Source organism: Ips typographus, linkage group LG1 (assembly GCF_016097725.1).
Source record: "Ips typographus isolate SLU linkage group LG1, UJ_Ityp_2.0, whole genome shotgun sequence".
Lineage (NCBI taxonomy): Eukaryota > Metazoa > Arthropoda > Insecta > Coleoptera > Curculionidae > Ips > Ips typographus.
Genome location: NC_138422.1, coordinates 24883745 through 24906774, shown reverse-complemented (window position 1 = coordinate 24906774; position 23030 = coordinate 24883745). Strand labels below are relative to the sequence as shown.

Here is a 23030-nt window from a genome sequence, read left to right as displayed (position 1 = left end):
CTACCTTAAGTTTCAAGGAATGATTATTTATATGACCCTAACCCCAATTTGCATCGTCGTACTTTAAACCAAGCTTAAGTAAAGTATGGTTCAGACTGTGTAGAATACAGTTGAAAAGAGTCACAGTCTGGACCATGCTTAACTTAGCTTGCTGCTTTTTCTTACCTAATTTGACTTACCCTGTACAAAACGCATAATTTCAATGACACTAATTTATTCCTTTATGAAGTAGTATATTATAATACATCTTCTCCTACTTGAGATAATGAACTTTTACTCTCCCCACTTTGTTGCTCATTATCATTTCTTAAAATATAAAAAATATCTTCAGCTGAAACCTCTCCAACGCTTTTCGTTGACTGCCTCTTCGAATCACTAACGACTGTATCCTCTCCATTTTTTTCCGCAATGTATTGACACAGATCCGTTTGTGTGGTCCCATCTTTAAGACCATAAGGCACTGGTTTTCGTTCAAAATCTTTCAACGAGAACATATCTGGCATTTGTATCACGGTACCACTCGATTGGGACTCCGTCAGGCTTAGCACATCTTTGGTTGATATCGTCTCGTCCTTCATAAAATACTTTTGTGTTTTCCAGTTGGACTGCCAGTGAGTATCCAGCAGAAAGTTGAAGTAATCGGTCTGTGACTGAGATCTTTGCTCTTCTTCGTTGATAATCTGCGAAGATTCTCGGCTGGAATATGTTTCTTCTATTGGTGGCTTAATTTTGCAGTCTTGCAACTCGCGCAAATAATCTGAGGGTAAGTTGCGTGCAGTAAACCCTTCTATTGTGTCTACCATAGCGTCTACAGCATTGCACAGTGCAGTGTAGACTATCAAGTATTTTTCATGATTTATTGGTTCTCTAGGATCAATAGTTGATGATGCTGTGACTGGTAACTCAGAAATACTTTCACAAACTTCAGAAGAATACTCTTCCCTATAAGGGTCATAGTCTGGATCAACACCCTCTTGCAATTGATTATCCTAAACATTCAAAACTATAGTTGGTTACACACAATTTGGCAAAGATAAATTTACCTGATTCTTTCCTTTTTGTTTGGATTTTTTTCCATCACTCTTAGCCTCGCTTTTGCCTTCATCTTTAGGTGGTTTGGTACTTTTTACACTCTTTGGGCCTTCATCTTTGCCAAAATAAGCTTTAAAAATTTTCTTAAGATCTGATCCAGAATTTATTCTCAAATTTAACGGTTTTGGCTTTGCCCCTCCCGGCCCTGGTTGATGAGGGATCCGTTTGGTCCTCAAAATGTAACTATCTTCGAATATCTCGTAAACAAGTCGATCAGGTACTACAGCAGGAGAGGAGCGTGAGCTCAAAATTGATCCTACGTTGTTACTTGGGTCAGTCAACTCAAGTTGATCTAACTTGTTCCACATAGTCCCAAGTGAAGTTTTCAGTATTATATAGCAGAAGAACATTTTTAGTCTATGAGGGTTAGGTTGAATCGAGGGTTGTTCCAGTCTGGACAGAATAGAGCGTAGTTGTTCATGATAGGTCACCACAGATGAGGTTTCTGATTGTTTTGGAAAAACTGGAAAGTAGTTATTATTGATTATTTAGTCTGATGATAGTTTTTTAGAATTGTTCACAAGTTATTTACGAGTGGAGGACAACACTTTGAATTGATTCACGAAGAAATCGAAACATTAATATAAATTTGACGGGGTAAAATAGCAAAGAAAATTTAAAAACTAAATATATGATTCTCAATAATACCTTTAGAATTTTTCTTTCCTTTCTCCTTAGTGCTGCCTTTATCGTCTGCTTTCGCTTCTGTTCTTTTCTTAGTTTCGCTACTTTCTCGCAACGTCCTCCTCCGTTCCTTTGCCAGTTTATACAATTCGACCTTCTTTTCAAAGAAAACTGACAAATCCTTCCTCCTGGAAGCTTCAATTAGATTTTTCACACACAAATCCCACTCTTTAGGATCCTCTGGCGATTTAATCTCAGCGTAAAAGTCTTTGAGCTCCTTCACCACAGTAGAATTGTAAACATACTTGGGAGAGTACTTAACCAAGTCTTTTTTCAAGTTGGCGCTTTGGAAAAGCTCTTTTTCGGAAAAGTCATATACGTAAGAAGTTGTGGGGTGACAGTAACTACCACGGTCTACGACCGAGTTGAGAAAATCTTTGATGCTAGTGTCTCTGACCATTTGTTGCAGTTTAAGAGTTACTTCCAGTATCTTTTCCTGGTAGTTTTGTATGTAAGCATAACCTTTTAAGAGAACCAGGAAATGGAGGTCTTCAGACCATATTCTGGGTTCAGTTGTTAACTCCCAGTGTTCAAAGTAGGTGCCAGGTTTTTGGACTTGGAACCATAAGGGAAACTGAATTTTCTGCCCTGGAACTAACAAAATCTGACTTTTGTTGAATTTAAATGGTTTCGAAATGATGTCAGTTTCTGTGTATTCTCTAAATAGTTTTAATTTATTGTATTTCAGCCAGTTGAGGTGTAAAGTAACTAGCCCAGTATTTTCCAAGCTGAGGCATTGTTCCGTGGGTTTATTGGTTGTGTGACCTATAAAATATTCAAACAAAATGCTAATTCTATCTTCTCTGGAAAGGTATTGTCCTTCAATAATTTTTTTGTTACATATTGTAATGGATATTTTAGATTCTTTAGAAACTTCTGCCTTCCTCAAAGGCAAAATGGATTCCTCAAAGTCTGATGAATTATCTACTACCTTAGCGGACGGCTCAATTTTTGAAAATCGCACGTCAACAGCTTTTGGTGCACCATTTCCAATGATAATTAACTGATCTAAATCAGGCTTGTGTGGTTGAATTTCAGCCAGTTTCTCGGACATTCTTTTTACCACTTTGTTTCTATAGGAGCTTTGAGCCCAGCGTCGCTTCAGGTACCTATAAATTTAACACCGACATTAAAAATCTCCTACTGGAAACAGCCTTCACCTGGTTCTAGGAGCAACATCCTTCTCATTGTAAATATAGTCGGGTACTCCAACATACTCCAATTCAGGCACTTGGTTCTTCTCTGCTTTCGATTTAACCGCAAAATACTCACTGAATTTGTACGGCGGTGATTTTTCTTTCAAAGCACACGGTAAAGTCCAAAATTCCGGATTACCTCTGTACTTATCAAAGTGGGTTTCAATTTTAGTGTACTCCAGAATTGATTTTTCTTCTTGAATGGATCTGTAACAGTCTCCGCTGTTCATCAACAAACTGGCAGGGTGTCGGCGCAGTTTTTTGAACAGTTTTTCGTGCATTTTTTTGCGTCTGTCTAACCATCGTTCCCAATGTTGCAGATGATCCGGACATTTATCGTCTTTACGAGAAGGAAATTTTAAGCCGCATAAACAGATGCAGGCTTTCCCAGATTTAGGTGAAAATTGAGAAGTAGTTGAACCAAATGACATTTTAACTGAATTTAACAATCAAATTGTTGTTGGTTGTTCTAAATGTCTTGACTTAACCTAAACTACATTAACTGTCTTTGAGTTTAGCTGAGCTTTTTGTTATTAAGTCACGTGTTTGACTTAAACCAAGTTTAAATACTAAACCTCTATTTTAGTACTCTGCTAACTGTTTACTACTCTTCTTCTTTCTTCTAATTAGATATTAATACCTGTTCCTCATCGTAACTCGTTAGATTGTCACTCCAACGTTTTGCAGGGCTTCCTGTGTTTTGCTTCTCCGAAGGTGGGTTATCTCTAGCAATCTTCAATATTCGCTCTTCTGTCTTCTGTGTCAGAGAGGTGTTTTAGATGTGGTCATTTTGTCTTGGATATTGATATTGTCATCCTGAGCGCTTTAGCAGTTGTGTTAAATGTATAAAGAAGCTTCTGCAGATCATCTTTCTTTTCCGCCATCAATACTGCATCATCAGCGTAGTATAGGATTTTTATCTTTCGATCTCCCATGTGATATCCTCTTTTCCTGCGTACTTGTCTTATTATTTCGTCTATAATGAGATTACTGGTTATTTGTTTGTCATAAAGGAGATTCACTACATCTTAGACTATAGACTTTTAGGTTATCCAATAACAAACACTGCATCCGTATAAGAAAATAAAATACTCTGACCTATATATAGAAACTACATATTTATTTAATCCTTATATACAACAGTTACCTTAAAGCTAACCAAATCAAAAGCCCGCTACATTTTATTCTGTTGATGGTTCGGTTTTCTTTCCTGTTATCTTGTCTCGTAACTTATTAGCCCCTTGTTTTACTTTATTTCCAAACTTGGACCACCAGCTTTGCGACTCCGTCACTGGTTCAACAATTTCCGAATCAACAGTTGAAGAACCCAAATCTGCTTCTCCAATCGCATTAGGATTGGTGCCCTGCAACTGGGGAGAAGTTTCCCTATAAGCTGATTGCGGCCTGCCTCCTTTTACTGATCCTCTTGATGGTGGCGGAACCATTGGAACTACCGGTTCTAGTGGTTGTCCTGGTTGAAACAAATCGACTTCCCTATTATCTGGTACTGTTCCATATCCACCGTGTTGCTGGTAGCTGTGGCTGAAATGGTGTCTACTACTAGACTGGTACGAAGTACTGCTCAAAAATGTGGTTGAGTAGTATTTAATAGTTTCTCTTAGTTTTCCCACCAGTCTAATTTGCAAGTATTTTTCCAAGTCATTGATTTTACTCATATCAAAATTGCTAGCTTGCAATTCAGGGTATTGGCCAAAACCTGGTTCGCAAAGACTTTGAACTGACGATGTGATATTATTCTTCAATTCCTCTTCCAAAGTTTCCAAAGAAGATTGGAAGAAATATTCAGACACTTGTTTGCTAAGATTGTTTATGTAGTTTTCAATAGCTGATTTGATTTGTTTATTGATGTCATCTTCAATATTTTTGATTACTCTAGCCTGCTCTGGAGTTAAATTCTCTAGTCTTACTACACTCCGAGGTGCTTGTGGAGATACTTGTGATACACCTGTATTAACGAATTCAGATTGGGATGATACAGAGTTATCAATGTTGTATTTAAGTTTTAGCTGGGCGCGTAATTTCTTAATCAACTTAATTTCAATGTACTTCTTCACATCGTTGATCTTTTGGTAATCAAAATTGGCGTAAACTTGACTCGAGTACTTGTTGAGATATTGCAATTCAGAGTCCTGTCTCAATATACCTTCGATGCATTCAGTGAGGTTGCGTTTTAACTCCTGTTCCAATTTGTTCAAAGATGATTGATACAGTTCATACCTGCTTGCATGGTCATAACTTGTAGACGCAAACTCAGTTTGAACTGCTGTGTCCAACACACTAGTAAACTCCTGTTCGATTTGGTTGATGATGGAAAACTGTTGGGGGGTAATGTTTTCCAATTTAACTTGGATCACCTGGTATTCTGGTTGTTGATTTGAACGTGGAGTAGTTGGTCTACTTTGTAATGTGTTCCGTAAACCTTCCAGCAGTCGGTCTGCTTCATTTTCTGCTTCACTGTAAGATGGTTTTAGAGTTGGCCGGGTTTGTGAAGGTGCTTGTGGAGTAACAAATGACTCAGATTGGAATGGTTTATAAACATATTGAGGTGATTGGTACCCTCCGTGATATTGGGATTCACTTTGTATAAAAGCGTTAGAGTTTACTTCAAATTTTGGACGATAAGAGTTGACTAAACTTGGTTGGCCTACAACAGGTTTAAAAGCGACCACTTCACCTGAAGCTGAGAAGACAAATTTTTGATTTAGGGTTTGCACCAAATGTGTTTCCAAATATGTTTGTAGTTGAAAAACTTCTCGTTGGTTCACGTTCAAAAATTGTGTCTCACTCAGCAACTTTTGACATTCTCTGGTGATATTTTCTTTTAAGGTGTATAATGTTTGTTGATAGGCCTGACTCGGATTGTTTAAAGCAGTTATTTCAGATAAAAGAGTTTCTTCTAGGTTTTGAAGTAGACTAGCCTCTATTTGCACTGAAAGTGGTTTCAACTGTGGAGGAATATATACCGCAGTTACTTCAGGCTGTGGTATGTTACTAAAAGGCCTATAGTCGTATGGTTTACGTTGAATCGGATGTGTTGAAACTGTGGTAGTTGATAAGTGTCGGCCTTTGTGAAGAAATTCCTCGTTTGTATCGGCAACATTAATTTTATTTGATGATGGAAGTCTAGGGTTAGATCTTAAGGGATCATTTTCTGGGTTAGTTAGTGGTGGCAAATATGCTGCTTCTCCAATGTCATAATAAGTGTCTTCTCCTTTGTGAAGAAATTCCTCGTTCGTATTGGCAACATCAATTTTATTTGATGATGGAAGTCTAGGGTTAGATCTGTGACGTGATGGTTTATTATCAGTCACTGAAATGTCACGTTCGTCATCCACAGAGGGTTTCAGTTGACTTCCTGTATTTAAAGGGGCGAAACCGTCATCCTCCACTTGTTGCGTTATTTCTGAATCATCTACGACTTGTCCGGCACTAGATTCACTTAAGTGATTTGTTTGGTCTGGTTGAGTTCCTACTTGAAATGGAACATCCTCGAAATCGTCTGTTACTTGACCAGTTAACGAGTTAGTTACTTGATTTAATGGTCTTTGTTGTCCGTTAGGCGTTGGCCTTCTTTGATTTCCATATAAATTTTGATTGTAACCTCGATGTGTCTGGGTATTTTCTAAGTACTGAGAATTGTCTTCACCTCTGAAATACTGACTTCCTCCTGAAGAGGTTGGAGTTCTTGAGCCAGATTGATTATCTACTACAGATTTAGGTTCAGGTTCTGTTACTTGGTGTCCAGATCCAGTGTTTTGATTATTCTCTAAATACTGTACATTGTCAGTGGGTCTAGAATTTGGATTCGCACCTGAAATTGTGTGAGAGTTGTGGTATCCATACCCTCCGATAGGTCTACTAGAGTAGATATATGACCTGGGAGTTGTTGACGTAGTCTTTAAGTTGCTACCCAAACTCAAACCGTTAAAACCGCTGTCAACTTCGACTTGCTGTGTATCGTCTGAATTGTCTTGCACCTGTCCAACCCAATCAATGTTAGGATCAACTTGAACTTGTTGAGTATCTGAGTCGTCCACTACTTGTCCTGTATGAGCTCCGCTGCTTGGATATGTAGGAAAAGACTGTTGGCCTCGCATTTGATCCAAATATGCATCAACCTCAACTTGCTGAGTGTCTGAGTCGTCAACTTCTTGTCCGGTTTGAGCTCCGAAATTAGAATATGCAGAAGATGACTGCTGTGGTCGCACTTCTTCTAACATTGGATCAACTACTTGTTGAGTTTCGTCGGTGTCGTCGATTTCCTGTCCAACTTGGTGGTAGTTGGATGAAGCTGGAGAGTTGTAGTTAGGTTGACTCAGTTCGGTCTCGTCTACTTGTTGGCCGATGTGGTAGCCACTACCGTAATTTGAGGATGCATATCCACCATCTGAAAAAAATTGTTTAAAAAGTAAATAATTGAGTCATTCAACCAAGTGCTGCTCGAAATGCAAAGATGTAAAGTGTGATGCAAACCCAGTAGATATTACAATTTAAAACAACATTATTTTTTTAACTTATAATTACTGTTCAACTACGTTGTTTTCTAACCTCATAATCAATAAAGTATCACACAAGGCATAAGTTCTGCAATTGATAATTTATGCAAAGAACGTTATTAGAGCTTAAAACCGTTTTTACTGTCTCCTGTAAGAGTATTGTTGTATATTTTTACAAAAACACCCGTCCAAAAATGTCACTCAAAACTTTGATCGGATTCTTGATTGATTCTTGATTGAACCGTTCAGGAACTGTTCTTGAACTGATTTGGGCTATCTGCCTGGATGGGATAAGTATCGCTGTGTACTTATTTATAAGACTACATACAAATTATCGTGCAAATGGTCCAAACCCATATTCAAATCAGTTCAGAATCAATAACCCAAATCAAACTTAAGTTTCAGATTGGCAGTAATTTCAGTAGAATTGTATAATCTGTTTTACAGAAGCCGTACAATATGTAATTGTAGCATGTTACAGAAGCATTACATTGCTTAATAAGGCACGAATTACATCCACAAATACCTATTTTTAATATTTCACTTTTTACTCTATACCGTAAGATTTAAAATTGTTCATTTCATATTCATTTCATATTTGGTGCAAATTCTTTTTTCTTTTGTAATTAGAAAAAATTGCTCTATACTTGAGTCTTATTAATCTTGTTTTTGTTTGCAACAAGTCTGTTTTTAAATGCTTTATTTTGTGATGATTTCTCAATTTTAATAACTTAATAACTATCAGGTTTTGAAGAAATGTAAACGTGTTCTTAAGTTCGAAAGTGAGAGCTATAAGTTACAGCGACTAGATTTTTAAAAAAATTAAGATATTTTTGCTATCCAATTTCTAGAAATTTCAAACAAATTTCTACTCAAACTATTACAATAGTTGTTCCTAATTCCAAATTGGTTTCTTTCTTCTCCGTTACTAACACAGCTAACCAGCAAACCAAACATTAATATAAATGAGACGATAAATATAACTAAATTAGTGTATTATCAAAATGAATGAATTACAAGTATTAGTAATTAGTCAACACGGACGGTGCTGATGATGATTCTCCCTGATGATGTTGATCCCCGATGATGCTGATCACGTACCTCTCCCTCCATAACCAACCCCAGTGTTGGTGGCCAGACCTAGAGGACGACTGCGATAACCGTAGCTCCTCTTTTTGCGGTTCTGTAATGGCAAGAGAAAATCAGGGCATTGAGGCTTGTACACCCTTTTATGCTGAGAGTGTTGCTGATTAACAGGACAAGGTTGAGTTAGCGCGATCGATCTATAATATCTTCCGGAGTTGCTACTACTGTAAGCCCCCGAACCAGCACTTGCGCTGCTACCAGAACTAGCACTGTACGAAGCTGACGCACTGTAAGACTGCTGCAAACCTTGCTGCAGTTGCGAAGCTAAATTGTTTTGCAGCTGAGAACGCAGTTGTGCCAGCTGGTTACTGTTGACGACTCCGTAAGTGTTAGAGTAGTCGCTGCTGCCGGCCGTGAAACTTTCCAGTTGAGAAGTCAAGTTTCGTTTCAACTCATCGTAGAGTCTGCTGTAAGCTTCGTTAAAACCAGTTTGGCCACTATCGGTGGAATATTGGCCTAAATGGGCTCTGTTCTGGCTTAGGGCAGCTTTTAACTGATTACTGAGTTCTGCTTGCAGTTGGTTTTGAAGTTGAACCATGTTGCTGCTAGCGCTGGATTGGTAGGCGTTTAAGTGAGAGGAACCACTTTGGTACTGTTGACCTCCTTTGATACCCGCGCCGATTAAGGGTACTATGGAAGCGGCAGTTGGTCTGTAGTAGTCATCCACGTATCTGGGTGTGGAATATTCATACCGTTGGTTGCTTGCAGAGGGTCGATTATAAATATAGTCGTAATCGTTGGTTTGTCCGTAGGAGGTTTGTTGACTTTGTGCGGAAACTTGTTTCTGCCTTGTCACCCAACTGAAATATTTTTGATAGAGACAATTCTCTTGCACAAAAACACCACTTACTGTTGTCTGGCCGTCTCGAAATCCCTGTTTAATTTGGTGATCAGGTTTTGCTCCACCTGTCTTCTCAAATTCTCCAAATCAGCTACATTGTAGTTGTACTGGTTAGTCTGTCCGCTACTCAACATATACCCGTTTCGTTCAAACTGAGTACCAAAATGTCTGCGCAATTCTTCTTCCAAGGTGTACGTCAAATTTTGTCTCAACTCTTGTTTAAGTTGTTCCAAAATGGTACCAGTGTTTGCATTACCAAACCGTTCGCTTTCAGTGAAGTATTGGTTTTGCGCATTTTCCAAAATTTGGTTTAGACGATTGTTGAGGTCTCTTTGAACGTTGGATGCTATCGTCGTGATAGAGACAACATTGGGAGCCTGGACGTATTCCGTGTTAGATGATACACGTTGTTGGCTAAAAAAATCATCTCATTATTCAAAGTGATTCTATTACCAGTGATAAAAAATTGTACCTATTTGATGATGAAGCATATTGATACTGGGAGTCTTTGGCACCACCATAACCTAGATAGTTGACTTCAGCAGGGTTTGTATTCAAATTGGGATAGACTGGTTTGTAGATGTATGGCCGCACTGTGGTTGTGGACTCATAACGTTCGTAATTTCGCTGGTTGTAAGTTTGCTGACTAGATTGACTGGTACTGTAAACCAAACAAAAATTAATTGAATCAATAAAACTTATATGGAAAATATTACCGGTAGTTGTATTGTTGTCTCAACTCATCCATTAGCGTTCGCTCAATTTGTCTTTGGAGTTGGTCCAGCTCCTGTTGCTCATAGTTGGGACTGGCCTGCAATCTACCATCGCTCAAAGAATAAGACAGTCCACTCTTAATGGTTTGAGTTCCATAACGTTCTTGCAGAATATTATGCAATCGGGCGGTTAAGTTTCTCCTCAACTCGTCTTCAAGCACATTAATGTCAGTTAAATGAGACTGTCTCACTGCCTCTTGCAGCTCCTGACGCAGATCATTTTGGAGTCGGGATCCTACTGTTCTTAAGCTTGACGCTGTTTGATAGGCGCCACCAGCCTGCGCGTTATAAGCAGCAGAACCTAAATAAAACGCGTAAAGTGCAACTTTCTACACTAAGCTAAAAGGCAATACCTGAGTATCCACCAACATAATTAGAAGAAGCCAAACCTTCCGATTCCAAGGCGTTTCCATAGTAAGAACTACCAGCTTGGTAGCCACTGGCCAATTGACTGCCTGCGTTGGCACCATAAGTGTTGGCCTGAAGGTTTCCATGGGAGGTTAGATCCGTATTAGCATCGTAATACCCTAAATTTTTGGAGTTTGTAAAGGATTTTCTTCAATAAAAATGTTGGAATACATAATTATTAATACTTGTTGCAACATTTGCAGATGACACTATACTTATTGCAGAATAGCGACAAGAGTGTTAGGACAACAAATAGCCGATAATCGTTGATAAAGCTTTTGACACATTTACTGTTGGAAACAGTAAACAGAACAGAACTTTGTTTACCTTTCATCCATATACGACATGTTTCTAAATAGTAGTGTTAGATTCAGAAACAATGAAATTTGTAGCAAATCATGTATAAATAACACAGAACCAACCGAACCTTTTTGTATCTTTAATGGTAGTTGAGATATAAAAATCGAACTTACCAGAACCACCTTGTCCCAATTTCGGATTAACATACTCAGAGTGTTCGCTGTTGGATTTAACTTTAGGTCGAACACGACCTTCCAAATCGCCAGCTTTACTGTAGTAGCCCTGATCGTCAGTTTTGTGCTGAAGTTCGTTGTTTTTGTACGAAGACGAGGAGGTTTTGTAGTTGTATTCCTGGTGATAGTAACCTTGGCCTACAGCGATCCCGATGATCCCGGCTAAAATGAGCGCGGTCCTCATCGTGCTACAAATCATTACAAAAACAAAACCGTTTATCAATCAATGCATTGGTTATCTTATCGACTATGCTAATTGGGGTCACTTTGCTTTTGTGGTCTCAAAAAATCTAAGTAAAGTAGTACACGAAGATTGGAAATCAATCACCGGGAAAACAACATCATATAGAAAAGTGCAGATTTTGTTAAAAAATTGTTTTTGTTGAATTTAGTAGAATCTTACTGCTTCGACAAAAATAATCTAGAAAGCAATTCTTAATCTACAAACCCTGCTATGTTATTGACTTTCTTGACCTATTCTTATTAGATTAAATTGCTGCTTGGGTGAAGACCACCACATGACAATTCTTTCCATTATTATCGTTAAAAATATGTTTCTTTTTATATTTATTAGTTTTTATTTAGTCATACAAGGCGTCTAAATACTTTCTTGGAATTTCTTGATTTAGCATGGTTAGATTTCTTCTAGTTTTTCCCATTCAAAGTCAAATCTTCTTTTTTAATATGGACCTGGTGTCTTTGGTAATCGTAGAAAAACCGTTTCAGTCTAATCTTTCTTGGCTGCTTCCAAGCTTCTAAAACTTGTTCATTTAAATTCTTGTATTAAATGATCAAATAACAGTTTTTTTAGTTTTTTAAGAGCAAATCCAGTTACTCTTTCCGTTTTTTCTCTCAATACTTCCTATACTAACCTAACTAATTTAAACACAAAAGTTTTCTTAGAAAAATTAACTCATTTTGTGGTGAGTATTGAGCCATTAATTTTTCTCAGAAAATATTGTTGCATTTTCAATTTTTACAAATGAAGAAGACTAGCACAAAAAACTAAACACAAATGCAACGTTCTTAAACAAAAACAGATTTGAAACAAACTTTGCAGGATAAGGAGAATACAGTGAAAAGAGCATTCTATCGTATGAAACTGGTTACTGGATACGGTACAGTAAGTCAAGAAATACGTGTAACTAACATAAATCCTACATTAATTTTGACTTTTTTGTTATTATAGTAGAAAATAACGTTTTTCAGATTCTTTGAAGACGGTAGCCTTGCCACCAAAACGTTATAGGGTTCTCATGAATCAAATCCGAGCAGCGTGGTTTCTTTTGGTGGAAAATAGTCCCAAATTCCATTTTCCCATCAAACCTAGCTTTTTGGTGCGGCGAAACAAAAATCCCAACAAACGCAAATGAATTGAGTTTGCAAAAGAAATTTTGTATAACTTTGTTGTATCCATAATAATGTTTCCATTGGTGATTGTGATTTGGGAACTGATTAAAAAGTATTATTTGCTGTTTCCCATGTAATGTGACATTGAGAGTTAATCACCTTCATTAATTTAATTAATAATGTCGCAAGTTTATTAAGAAATTAATCGGTTCCAAGAAGCGCTTATCAAAAGTTATCGTCTGAAAAAACACGTTTATCATAATGTATTACGTGTTTCTTTCAACAGCTTTCAAAGAAAATAAAACATTTGAAATGTTATCGAATTCAGAATATTAGCGTCGACTTGTGAATTCTTGTAAATAAGTTTCTGCACAAAGGGCAAAGTGCATCATTGAATGGCAGATCTTTGCCCTTATAACCCAAAAGTGACGTAAATGCAATGAATTTTTCTGTTATTTGAATCCCAGAATTAAAAAAAGTTCAAACAATTAACGAGGTACATTTAGCAAAAGTGGGATGTTTCAGGCCATTTAAAACTTACCTGGATTATGTACTTGGAACAGCAATGAATCTTTCTTTGACACACGTCTGCACTCACCAACTTGTTCTGCCGCAATATTTCGAATAATTTTATATATGAAGAAAAATGTAATCGCTTGTTGACCATTTTGCCCCCGTTTTGTATTATCAACATCTTGTTTAATTGGCAATAAACTTGTGTTATTGTAAATTCCTTCAGTTCGAAGAATCTCGAGCAAGACCTAGATGCATATCGTACACAAAGGCAAGCTTTGTTTGTTCAGGTTTTCCTTTTGCGTCATGTCAAGAAAATGTAAAAAACCTTTTTGTTCTTCTAAAATTTTTGAAGACAACGGATATTTAGGCACTACTGTGATAACAGTCTCAAGTTTTGCCTACAGTAACTCAAACCAAAGGGTCCAGAACTTCTGCGAAAATTTAAAAACGCAGATTTTTGTGTACTAATGAAGTATTGTTATGTTTGTTTTTATTTTAAGTTGTGAACCCGTTTGTGCATGGGTTCTGATAATGTGCATAATGTTTTGTTTGCGATCTGCATACTTGACCTACAATAATATGTGCTACTGGTCCAATTCGGTTCTAGAGCAGATCCATGAGGCAAAAGCCGTACAATATGGATTTTTTTCATATTATGGGGTATTAGAGTAAAGCGGTTGATAATCAACAAACAAAACCTTAATTCTAGTATAATTTGCACTAAAACTGTCTAGTTTGGTAGATATTGATCCAAAAGTTAAACTACTACTAATAACAAATTACTAATTTATTAGTTCATAAAATAGATTGCACTCATTCAAGAAATGTATTATAAACTTATTAATCACTGGATATTTTTGGTCAACTTTCTGCCGTACGTAATAGTTATTTACGTATCAAGGACTGAAAGAATAAGATTACGCCCGCAGCGAAAGTCATCTTATTCGATCTTCGAAAATCTGTGGTCAAGAGTGTGGTACTTTCATCGGTCCATGGTAAGTATACCATTTTGGGCACCAAGGATCTTTGGATAGAAAAATTTGAAACAACAAGTATGGTACATATTCACTTTATCGCTTGTTGTGAATGACGACGAGCTTTTGTGTTACTTACTAAAGGTCTAGGGCGTAAAACTATTATTTCCGACATGGCCAATCTAGACGTAAACCATTACAGAACATTTGTGCGTAATCTAATAAACAAGATAATATCAGTTTGTTAAAATTAGTTAAACAAGATAATATCAATTGAGAGAGAGATGGGATAGAGATGTTACCACCACACACAGGATGTTACACCACATTACAAGCAATTAAAGTAGTAATTAGTGTTGATTCGATTGTTCTTCTTCTTCTGGTGCACCCCATTACTGAAAGTTTGCGATCACTACATCAAAATCTTCCCTATTCTGTGCCGCTCCTAGCAATGTTACGGAGTCATGACATTGTTCTTCTGTCTACTCCTCGGCCCTCTATCTTTACTTCAATTATTAGTCTTAGAAAGTTGTATTTGTCGTTTCTCATTATGTGGACCAAAAGTTTTTCTTTTCTTAATCGTTCTTATTAGTTCTAGTTCTCTTAGTTTTATGGTGCTCAATACTGCTTGCTTCGTTATGTATTATGTCCATGATATTCTGAACACTCTGCGATAGAGCCTCATTTCAAAGGCTTTCATATAGAAGGACAGACCAAACGTAGCATTTAATAACTCTGATTCGATGGTTTAAGCTTAGTTTACGATTACAGATAATTTGCTTCCATTTGTTGTTCATGTTTCTTATTTTATATTATTATCATTTAGTAATACTCCTAAGTATTTGAACTTATGAACTTCCAGTTGTTTGTTCCATTTTGTTTATTGCCATTACTTTAGTTTTTTGAACATTCAAGTTCAAGTCAGACTTACATTATTAACTCTATCCAATATGTTTTGCAAATCTTCTAAAGTTTCTGCAATTAGTACGGTATCGTCTGCATAAATAATATTGTTAATATATTTACCGTTTATTTTAATACCAATTTTGACATCGAGTTTCCACGATAATAGTAGAGGAACATCTAAATTAAGTTGAAAATTAAAAAAAAAAGTTAATCTTGTGAAATGTTTATTTTAGTATGTTAGTTTTATAACAATAGACAATGACAATAAGATTTTAAATAAATTTCTATTTAAAAAACAGGCACGCCACTGGCGTATATAGCCACCGTTCGAAAACTGGCAACACTGTCCTAAATTTTAAAGCAAGGCGGAAAAGTAAAGCGTACTAAAACGTGGTGGAATTCATTGACGTCTCGTTCGTTTTGTGACTGTGCCTGTAAACTTATTCTTATCGATTTTCCCTACCGGGTACGTTTACAAATATGTTAGATTTAATACTGAAAACTATTTAATTTTACTTTATTTTCTATTAAAAACATTTTTTTACAGCTCAAAACGCAACGAGGTTAGAATTACACTGCCCTGGTGTCTGTGTCTATCCGTCTACACACGTCACTAACCAGTCGAATCGTTGCAGTGTTTCGAGTCTAGTTGGTTTGAATTCAAACCAGTGGCAGCGGTTTGATTCAGTTCACAATTTCTTCGGTTGCTTCAAATAAATATGGTCTACAACAAATGGTGTTTTGTGCCTGGTTGCAAAAACAGTTCTAAGAAAACTCCAATGAAAAAATTCTTATGCGTTCCGAGACATCGAGAGAAAAGGAAAAAATGGTTTGAAGCTGTGGGACGAGAGATACGGGGAACTTCACTTAATTCTAGTCTATATTGCTGTGAAGATCATTTTAACGTAAGTATTCTAGTTTTGTATAAACCGAAGTGATTTAAGCATAAGTAACATTACGTGAACATGTTTCAATACCTTCAGTTCATACAAAGGTTGATATTGAAAATAAGATAGAGAAAGAGAAAGAAGGATCAGTTAAAGGTTAAATCGTAAGTTATACTCATATGAGTACCTAAGTACCATAATACCTAATGGAATAACATTGTAAACACAGACATCGACATAAGTTATACAAATACTCATAACTATCTTCTTTATATGCCGTCTTTCTTAATGAAAGTTGGTGATCACTTTTCGAAACGCTTTCCTATCCCTTGCAACGTGAAACAACTTATTATCTCTAAGGTTAATCCACTCTATGATATTCCTCAGTAAAGATCTCTTCTGTTCTTCCCATGTTCTTTTTCCCTCTATTCTTCTCTGCGGGATTACTTAAGTAAGAGTTGTTAGAGAGAATATTTGCCATTGCAAAGTAAGTGGCTTAAAGATGCTGTTTTTCTTGCTTTGACGATTGTCATAGGTTGTCTGCCGTATCCAATTCTTCTAGTACTTTTTCATTTGTGACTCTGTTAGTCCAAGGAATTTTAACTATTGGTCTGTAGAGTCACATTCTAGAAACCTTAATCGAATAGCCAAACTAAATTTCCTATTTGTAAACATTGTTCTGTATTTTTCAAATCCTTTCCAGGCTTCTGTTCTCCTCATCTTGGTCCAATTGCAAATTTATTGTTGCTTTCATTTGTCAACCTACTCCAACATCCATCCATATGTTAATGCTACCTTCTCTCTCCTTTTTTATAAAGGAATCATTGATACTAAAAATGTATGAAATTATGTAATTTGTGTGTGCCAATTAACAGAGTATTCTTTTTTGTAGCTAGAACAAGATTTGATTAATTATTTACAATACAAGCTGATGGGCAGAGTTTGTCAGGCACGTATGAAGACTAACGTAGTGCCACACATATTTGACTCGTATCCAGACCCAAGAACTTCCCAAGTTCATACCACTGAAAACGAAACCCAAATTACCATAGTTGACCAACTACTCAACGAGGAGAATCGTCAAAGTTCAGAAATTGGTATTCAGTGTTGTGACAGGAAATCCAGATCAACGGTTACACGGGACGCCTGCAGCCAAACAAAGTTTAAAGTTCAATATCGAAGTAAAGCAACACAAGTTTCACTTAAAGATATGAATAGAGCTTTTTTAAGACAAGAAGCTAGCACATCTGACATAAAAATCGATGTGATTAGTCAACCACCAGTTAAAAGGTCCAGAAAACAAACATTTCCGTCTAATATTGATAATCCTAGTATAGAAATATTCTACACGTAAATATTTGTGGATTTAAAGCTGACAAAAGTGATAACATAAACTTGTTCAAACACCTCTTAAATCATTAGTTAAAAAGGACAATTATTCAAGATGTGCCTTGACTTTTTTCAAGTTTGGTTGAAACTTTAATATTAGAGTTGTAGTTGGCTCTATTTGTTTAGTTGTTAAGAGACCGTTTTTGCAAAAGAAACTTGATTTTTGAGAGTTTGAGAGAGTAGTACATAACAGTATTACAAGTTTAGTTTTAGTAACCGTATTTTTTTCGTTTGTGAATTAGAAATATGATTAACCGTGTATACAGCCTATTCAATGTTCAGAAAGCTGGAAATTCTGTGGTATTCTCGTTTTAACAGTTTGATTCATTATGTTATACATAATAGAATTAAAACCACCCACCACCACAAGGTTGAGTTGTAAATACATCGTTTAATTTTTATTTGGACTTTCATTGGACATTTTACTTGTATTGTTGGGTTTCAGGTACCATATTATTAGTTGTACTGCAATTGGAACTCTAGAAATCAATTTGACCGGTGCTGAATTTCTGCCTAACTTAAGACTTTTCAAGAAGAAACTTTCATAGCTTGCCTTCCGATGTATTAAAATATAGTAGCCATTGCATTTTTGCTTGTTACACCAGTAGTTCTTCGCAGATTTTCCCAACAACTTGCTATAATATGATCACTTCTTGACCGTTTTGAAGCTTAGAAAGAAACGGTTTCTGTACCATACTGGGAAGAATTGGAGTGATTATTACAAAAACTTCATCTGGCCATGGATAAGCCAAAATAGGTTCCTCTTCTAAGACATAGCTTCTTCAATTCCGTGAATGCTTACTGACAATGCGTTACATGAAATGCTTCTCAAAAAATAATTTAGGAGCAGAGACCTGTCCTATAATATCATTTAATTGGTGGATATGACAGTATCACAAATAAGATGAATCTAAGTGAAACCGTTCATCTGAAACATGTTTGGAGCGTAGGGTGTTTTTGAATTCCGAAAAAATAGAAAGGTTCTAGCCATAAATCGTTCATTGCAAATAAAAGTACATAAACGTTTCTCAAACATTTTTACAGTTCCACAAGGTTTACCTCTACTACCAGTGCTGAACAACATTTTCTGTTACGCCATTCTAAATGATTAGAAAACTGTAGACATATTCAACTCTCTGCAAATATTTTACAATATGCAGATGATACAACACTAATATGCCACCAGAAAGGACAGAAAAGAAGAATTAACAAACTGCAAAGAGTCCAAGATAGCATAGCAATTGGTTCCACATGTGGAGAATTAGCAAGGAGCATTTTGATGTTATAGGCTTTCAAGTTTGGTAAAACGTGCACTTTTTGGGTCATTAATTATACAAACAACTTCCTACAATAATATTATAATAGACACTTATACAATTACTATTCCACTAGAACATTTATATCAAAGTCTACGTCAACTAACACTGTAAGTAATAATTATAATAGTATATTTAGTGTGACCTACAACTAAGTGATCAAGCAACGAAAACAAAATAGTAACCAAAAATCAACAAAGTAAATGTCATCTTAAAGACCATATTTGGGCAATTTGCCAGGATCCATGGTCCGATAATTCAAAGTGTTTCTTTTTAAGGTATTGCTGGCACTTCGTGAAGGTATCATATTGAGGGGTGGCAAATTGGGGTGCTCGATACGTGTCGGGGATGAAACCCTCGGTTTTAACAGCGACATTTGTCTGCCTAGGGGATGTTGAGCGTAGGCCAAACTGGCGCATCTCATGTCACTATTTCCTGTAAAAAAGTGTTAGTGTGACGTTTTGCTTAAATAGTAGTACACAATTCAGTATTGTTAATTACAAGATAGAATTACAAATGGTGTATAGACTGGGCCAGACTTTTACATAAAAACAGAAGATTTGAATCACAATTTCTTTGTTTCTGAAAATACGTTTCTTCAGCAACTTATTGCGTAGAATTTAGTCCTTGTAACACTTATTGTAAATCCACATTTCAGCTTGACATTAGAATGAAGAATACAGTAGGGACAGTAGGTACTTACCAATTATTTGATACTGATGATCACCAACGTATTCGATATTATCCATCTGATAGCTTTCGATTAAAGGTGTGGGGTCTTCGTAATCAAAATCTGAGATAAAATCAATCATAATAAAATGATAATAATTAAAATTTAATTTAGGACAGGTTACCTTTGTGGTATCCATAGTAAGCCACGTGACCGCTGTCGTTCGGACGTTGATGAGGAGGCAAATGGTCGATAGATTCGTAATGGTCTTCACCTGGTTCATAGCCCACCAAATTCCTAGGAAAATATTCCATATTTCAATAACAAGAAAAAAATTGTTTCAAAAATTTGAGACACTCTGTACATCCTTGCAAATAACATTGCAAAGCCTCTTTTGCTGTTCTTAGTTGACCAATCACAAATTACACAGTGGAATATCAATATAGTTACTCAGACTTGGGACACCCTGTATGAGAATGGGCTATCACAAAATAAAATAAATATGCAGTGCGTTTTCTCTTTCTACAAAAGTTAAAAATAAGAAGCTTATTAATGGTTGAAAATGAAAATTGATCACCCTGTATGTCTGACTACAGTATGGATCAAGGGATGGATACTATGGTAAAATGAAAACAGAAAATTAACAAAATGAAATATTAGAAAATAGTGACCATGACGTCGTTATATAATATAATATAAACAAAATTTTACCATAAATGAATGCAACCACAACTATAAAACTTACCTGGAATAATTTTCAGAAATAAAATGCTCAGTTCCTCTTGGTGTAATAGCTGCCCATACCATCCGGTTGTCATGCAGATTAGGGGTGGGAGTGTAAAAGCTGGTATTCATTGGATGGATCAGCTTACTACTACCATTGGCCAATGTATTACAGTCTCTGGAGTCCACATTTTTCAGTGAGCGTAAGTCACTAGTGTGCAAAGAACAATGATCTGAATTTGAGAAGAGATTCATCCTGCACCAAAAAAAGTAATAATAACAGTGATGATATTCAAGTTTATCTGGTACTTACTCTCGACATTTCAGCAAAAACATAGCTAAAAGTGCTCCCAATAGCAGCACACCAATGGAAGATCCTACCAACACCAACAACCATGTGTTTCCTATACCAGAAACGTTCCATTTTGCCTCAGCTTCTGTGAAACCACTTTTTTCAAAACGTCCTAATAGTATTGACTGGACCAACCTTTGCTAGGCATTTCCTTGTACTCAATTCCATCAAAGCTCTTCAGTACACCTTTGTGATTCAGGAAGAAGGCAGCCGCGTCACAACTTTCAGTGACCAGACAATTGGTTGCGTTGTGATTGTCTATGTTGTGAGACATAAACACTGGGGCGGGCGGTGGCGGCATAAACAAAATTGAATCGGGGGGCGGCGACAAGTCGAAACAGTCCGTGAGACACCCCATTTTATTCCTGAAAAATACGATTAATAAACTTTGCTAAATATTGAGTCGATTTAGTTGTTATTTTACTTTAACTGCAAGTGTAAGTTTTCACTTGTGCACCCTAATGTGTATTGTATATAACACTTGTACGGTCGTGAGCATTAAGATGGGACTTTTTAGGGTGGTAAAACACCCCGATTGATCCGTACGGAGATGGAAGGGCGCAAGCGTCCCTAAGGGCGTCGCGACGCCGCGTGCAAGGGTTCGTCCTAGACTATTGTTTTGCCAACTTGCGGAATGTCCGTCTGGTTTCATTTTTCCTTCAATGTAGAAGAGAAGCATGACGTTGATAGGCGAACAACTAGCAAAATAATAAAAAAAATGGTAACAGAAGTTTAATAAACTCAAAAAAGTTTAACTGAGATATCCTAGTTTAAAAATGACTACAAAACAATATTCGGAATTTGTTGTAAAAGCAAGACTTCTCACAATGGACAAATATTAGAGACATTTTCAACACATTTTTCGGTATTTAATGGATCGGTAAACATGAAGACCTCCAAGAAGCCCTGATCTTTCTCCAATCGACAATTTTTTCTGGGGTTACTTAAAAAGTCAGGTCTTCTGCAACTGTCTATTACGTTACAATCTACCTTTGTTGTACGTACCATATACTATTCAAATTTTTAATTGAATTAAAAATTGAACCGTCCCTGTATCCTCTTGCTGGTGCAGAAGAACTTCCAATGATGTGTCTCAAATTTGAAACATCCTATATAAGCAAAAAAATGTAAGATTGCTTTATTATCTAGTGTAATATCAAAATATTTGCATTTAAGCGAGTATTGTTTAATTAAGATGTTTTTTATGTATCTACCTACTTAATGTTTCTTTTATCTATAGGTAATCTCCAATCACGATATTTACTATTTGATCAGTACAAAATTGCTTGATTATTAATTTACCAACTTTAGCAGTATCTAGTACTTCAGGGTAATTTTTGTGTATTTACAGTAACTGTTTGTTGTTATTTATGTTGTAGATTGGACTTTATTATAAAAAAAAAGATTTTTTAATAAAAAATATTCTTTAGATATTTAGCATTTAATCCAATAGGTATTACTCCAAGTTTTTTACGTTTCTTCCAAGGGGTATAAAGAAATATATGCTGACGACACCGCAATCTTAATAAATACAAAACGAAAGGTGTTTGGCTTTAATATCAACATAAACAAAACCAAACTGATGATAGTTAGCAGACAACCCAACGACAACGAAGAATTCTGTATCAATAAACAGATCGAGAGGGTGAATAAGTTAAAATATTTGGACACAACACTGCAAATGGGATAACGACAAAGAGATAGAAATACGCATAGCCACTGCTCGAAACAAGGTTATCAAGTTCAATTTACGACAAGAGGTACCACTGGGGCTTCGTTTTTGTATGGTAAAATGTTACATATGGCCTATTCATGTTACACTGTTACACGGAGTGAAAACCTGGTCAATAAGATCAAATCCCTTCAAAGGATAGAGGCCTTTGAAATGTGGGTCCTGAGAAGACTACGTAACTTTTTTATTTGAACTCTCATAGATTTCACTGAAACGCCATTAGAAAGAGGATAAATAATACTACAAAATGAGTCAAAACTGGCCTCTCTAGCTCTTCACGTTACCGAGATTACTACAAAGACCCTTTACCAGAATACTCCAAAAACTAAATAAAAAAAATAAATAATATACACAGTAAAAGGTAAAAAAAATGGAAAATCTGGGGCACATTATGAGAAACGAAACTAAATATAAATTACTAAAATGCATCTTACAGGGAAAAGTGCAGGGCACTGGAAGAAGACGAATATCCTGGCTAAAGAACTCAAGAACTTGGTTTCAAATACCCACCACATGACTATTCAGAGCAGCAACAAATAACATTATCATTGCTAGAGAGATTGCCAACATATGGTAACGAATAGACACTAGAAGAAGAAAAAGAACAAACAGACAAACATATGTGTATTGGCCTTGTTGAGAAATTCCAAACAAAATATTTTGCTTTTGGCCATAATATTCGATTAACCTTAAAAATTACTAACAAGCTATTATTTAATAATACAGAGTTAATTTATATTCATTTCGTTAATATTTTGTTTTAAACCTACCGTCCTATTTGCAATCCCAAAAAACGTTATAAGCACTCGGACTAAAAGTCTAACAGTCCATCTCTCTTAATCTTACTGCAGCCTTGAAAGAACGAACCCAGTTGACGTCGTTGACCTCTGATTATTTGCTCTAGTCCGCGGTCAAATCAAACTTTTGCCGTGTGTTACAGTTATAACCTGAAATTTGTAGTGTAGGCTGTAATGTACGTAGGTAAATCCAACTAGAGTGATTCAATCTAAAACAAACAGATGCGT

General features: G+C 36.2%; 4 protein-coding genes across 7 annotated transcripts; 1 reads left to right on the top strand and 3 right to left on the bottom strand.

Annotated features, from left to right (window-relative positions):
* Positions 1–203: 203 nt before the first annotated feature.
* LOC145735419 (uncharacterized) lies at positions 204–4055 on the bottom strand. The gene is made up of 4 exons (XM_081989324.1): positions 2937–4055; positions 1741–2885; positions 1044–1555; positions 204–989 (listed from the first exon to the last, which is right to left on the bottom strand). The coding sequence occupies exons 1-4, from the start codon at positions 3401–3403 to the stop codon at positions 237–239; spliced, it is 2877 nt and encodes a 958-aa protein (XP_081845450.1). The 5' UTR covers positions 3404–4055; the 3' UTR covers positions 204–236.
* Positions 4056–4073: 18 nt separating this feature from the next.
* On the bottom strand, positions 4074–13239 carry LOC145735408 (uncharacterized). Of its 2 annotated transcripts, none has more exons than XM_081989304.1 (8): positions 13082–13239; positions 11131–11378; positions 10603–10776; positions 10193–10550; positions 9949–10137; positions 9486–9890; positions 8591–9435; positions 4074–7380 (listed from the first exon to the last, which is right to left on the bottom strand). In XM_081989304.1, exons 2-8 carry the CDS (start codon positions 11372–11374, stop codon positions 4154–4156), a joined length of 5442 nt encoding a protein of 1813 aa, XP_081845430.1. In that variant the 5' UTR covers positions 11375–11378; positions 13082–13239; the 3' UTR covers positions 4074–4153. The 2 variants fall into 2 exon arrangements, with proteins under 2 accessions (XP_081845430.1, XP_081845439.1); XM_081989313.1 differs by having other exon boundaries at positions 10639–10776.
* Positions 13240–13924: 685 nt separating this feature from the next.
* LOC145728784 (uncharacterized) lies at positions 13925–17613 on the top strand. 2 transcript variants are annotated; one of them, XM_081979297.1, is made up of 3 exons: positions 13925–14051; positions 15484–15841; positions 16716–17613. In XM_081979297.1, exons 2-3 carry the CDS (start codon positions 15656–15658, stop codon positions 17175–17177), a joined length of 648 nt encoding a protein of 215 aa, XP_081835423.1. In that variant the 5' UTR covers positions 13925–14051; positions 15484–15655; the 3' UTR covers positions 17178–17613. The 2 variants fall into 2 exon arrangements, with proteins under 2 accessions (XP_081835423.1, XP_081835414.1); XM_081979288.1 differs by lacking the exon at positions 13925–14051 and adding an exon at positions 15262–15402.
* A 941-nt stretch (positions 17614–18554) lies between these two features.
* Positions 18555–20917, bottom strand: LOC145728776 (uncharacterized). Of its 2 annotated transcripts, none has more exons than XM_081979274.1 (7): positions 20698–20917; positions 20409–20638; positions 20235–20355; positions 19944–20177; positions 19383–19495; positions 19232–19321; positions 18555–18963 (listed from the first exon to the last, which is right to left on the bottom strand). In XM_081979274.1, the coding sequence occupies exons 2-7, from the start codon at positions 20629–20631 to the stop codon at positions 18740–18742; spliced, it is 1005 nt and encodes a 334-aa protein (XP_081835400.1). In that variant the 5' UTR covers positions 20632–20638; positions 20698–20917; the 3' UTR covers positions 18555–18739. The 2 variants fall into 2 exon arrangements, with proteins under 2 accessions (XP_081835400.1, XP_081835390.1); XM_081979264.1 differs by having other exon boundaries at positions 20235–20358; positions 20698–20912.
* Positions 20918–23030: the final 2113 nt, after the last annotated feature.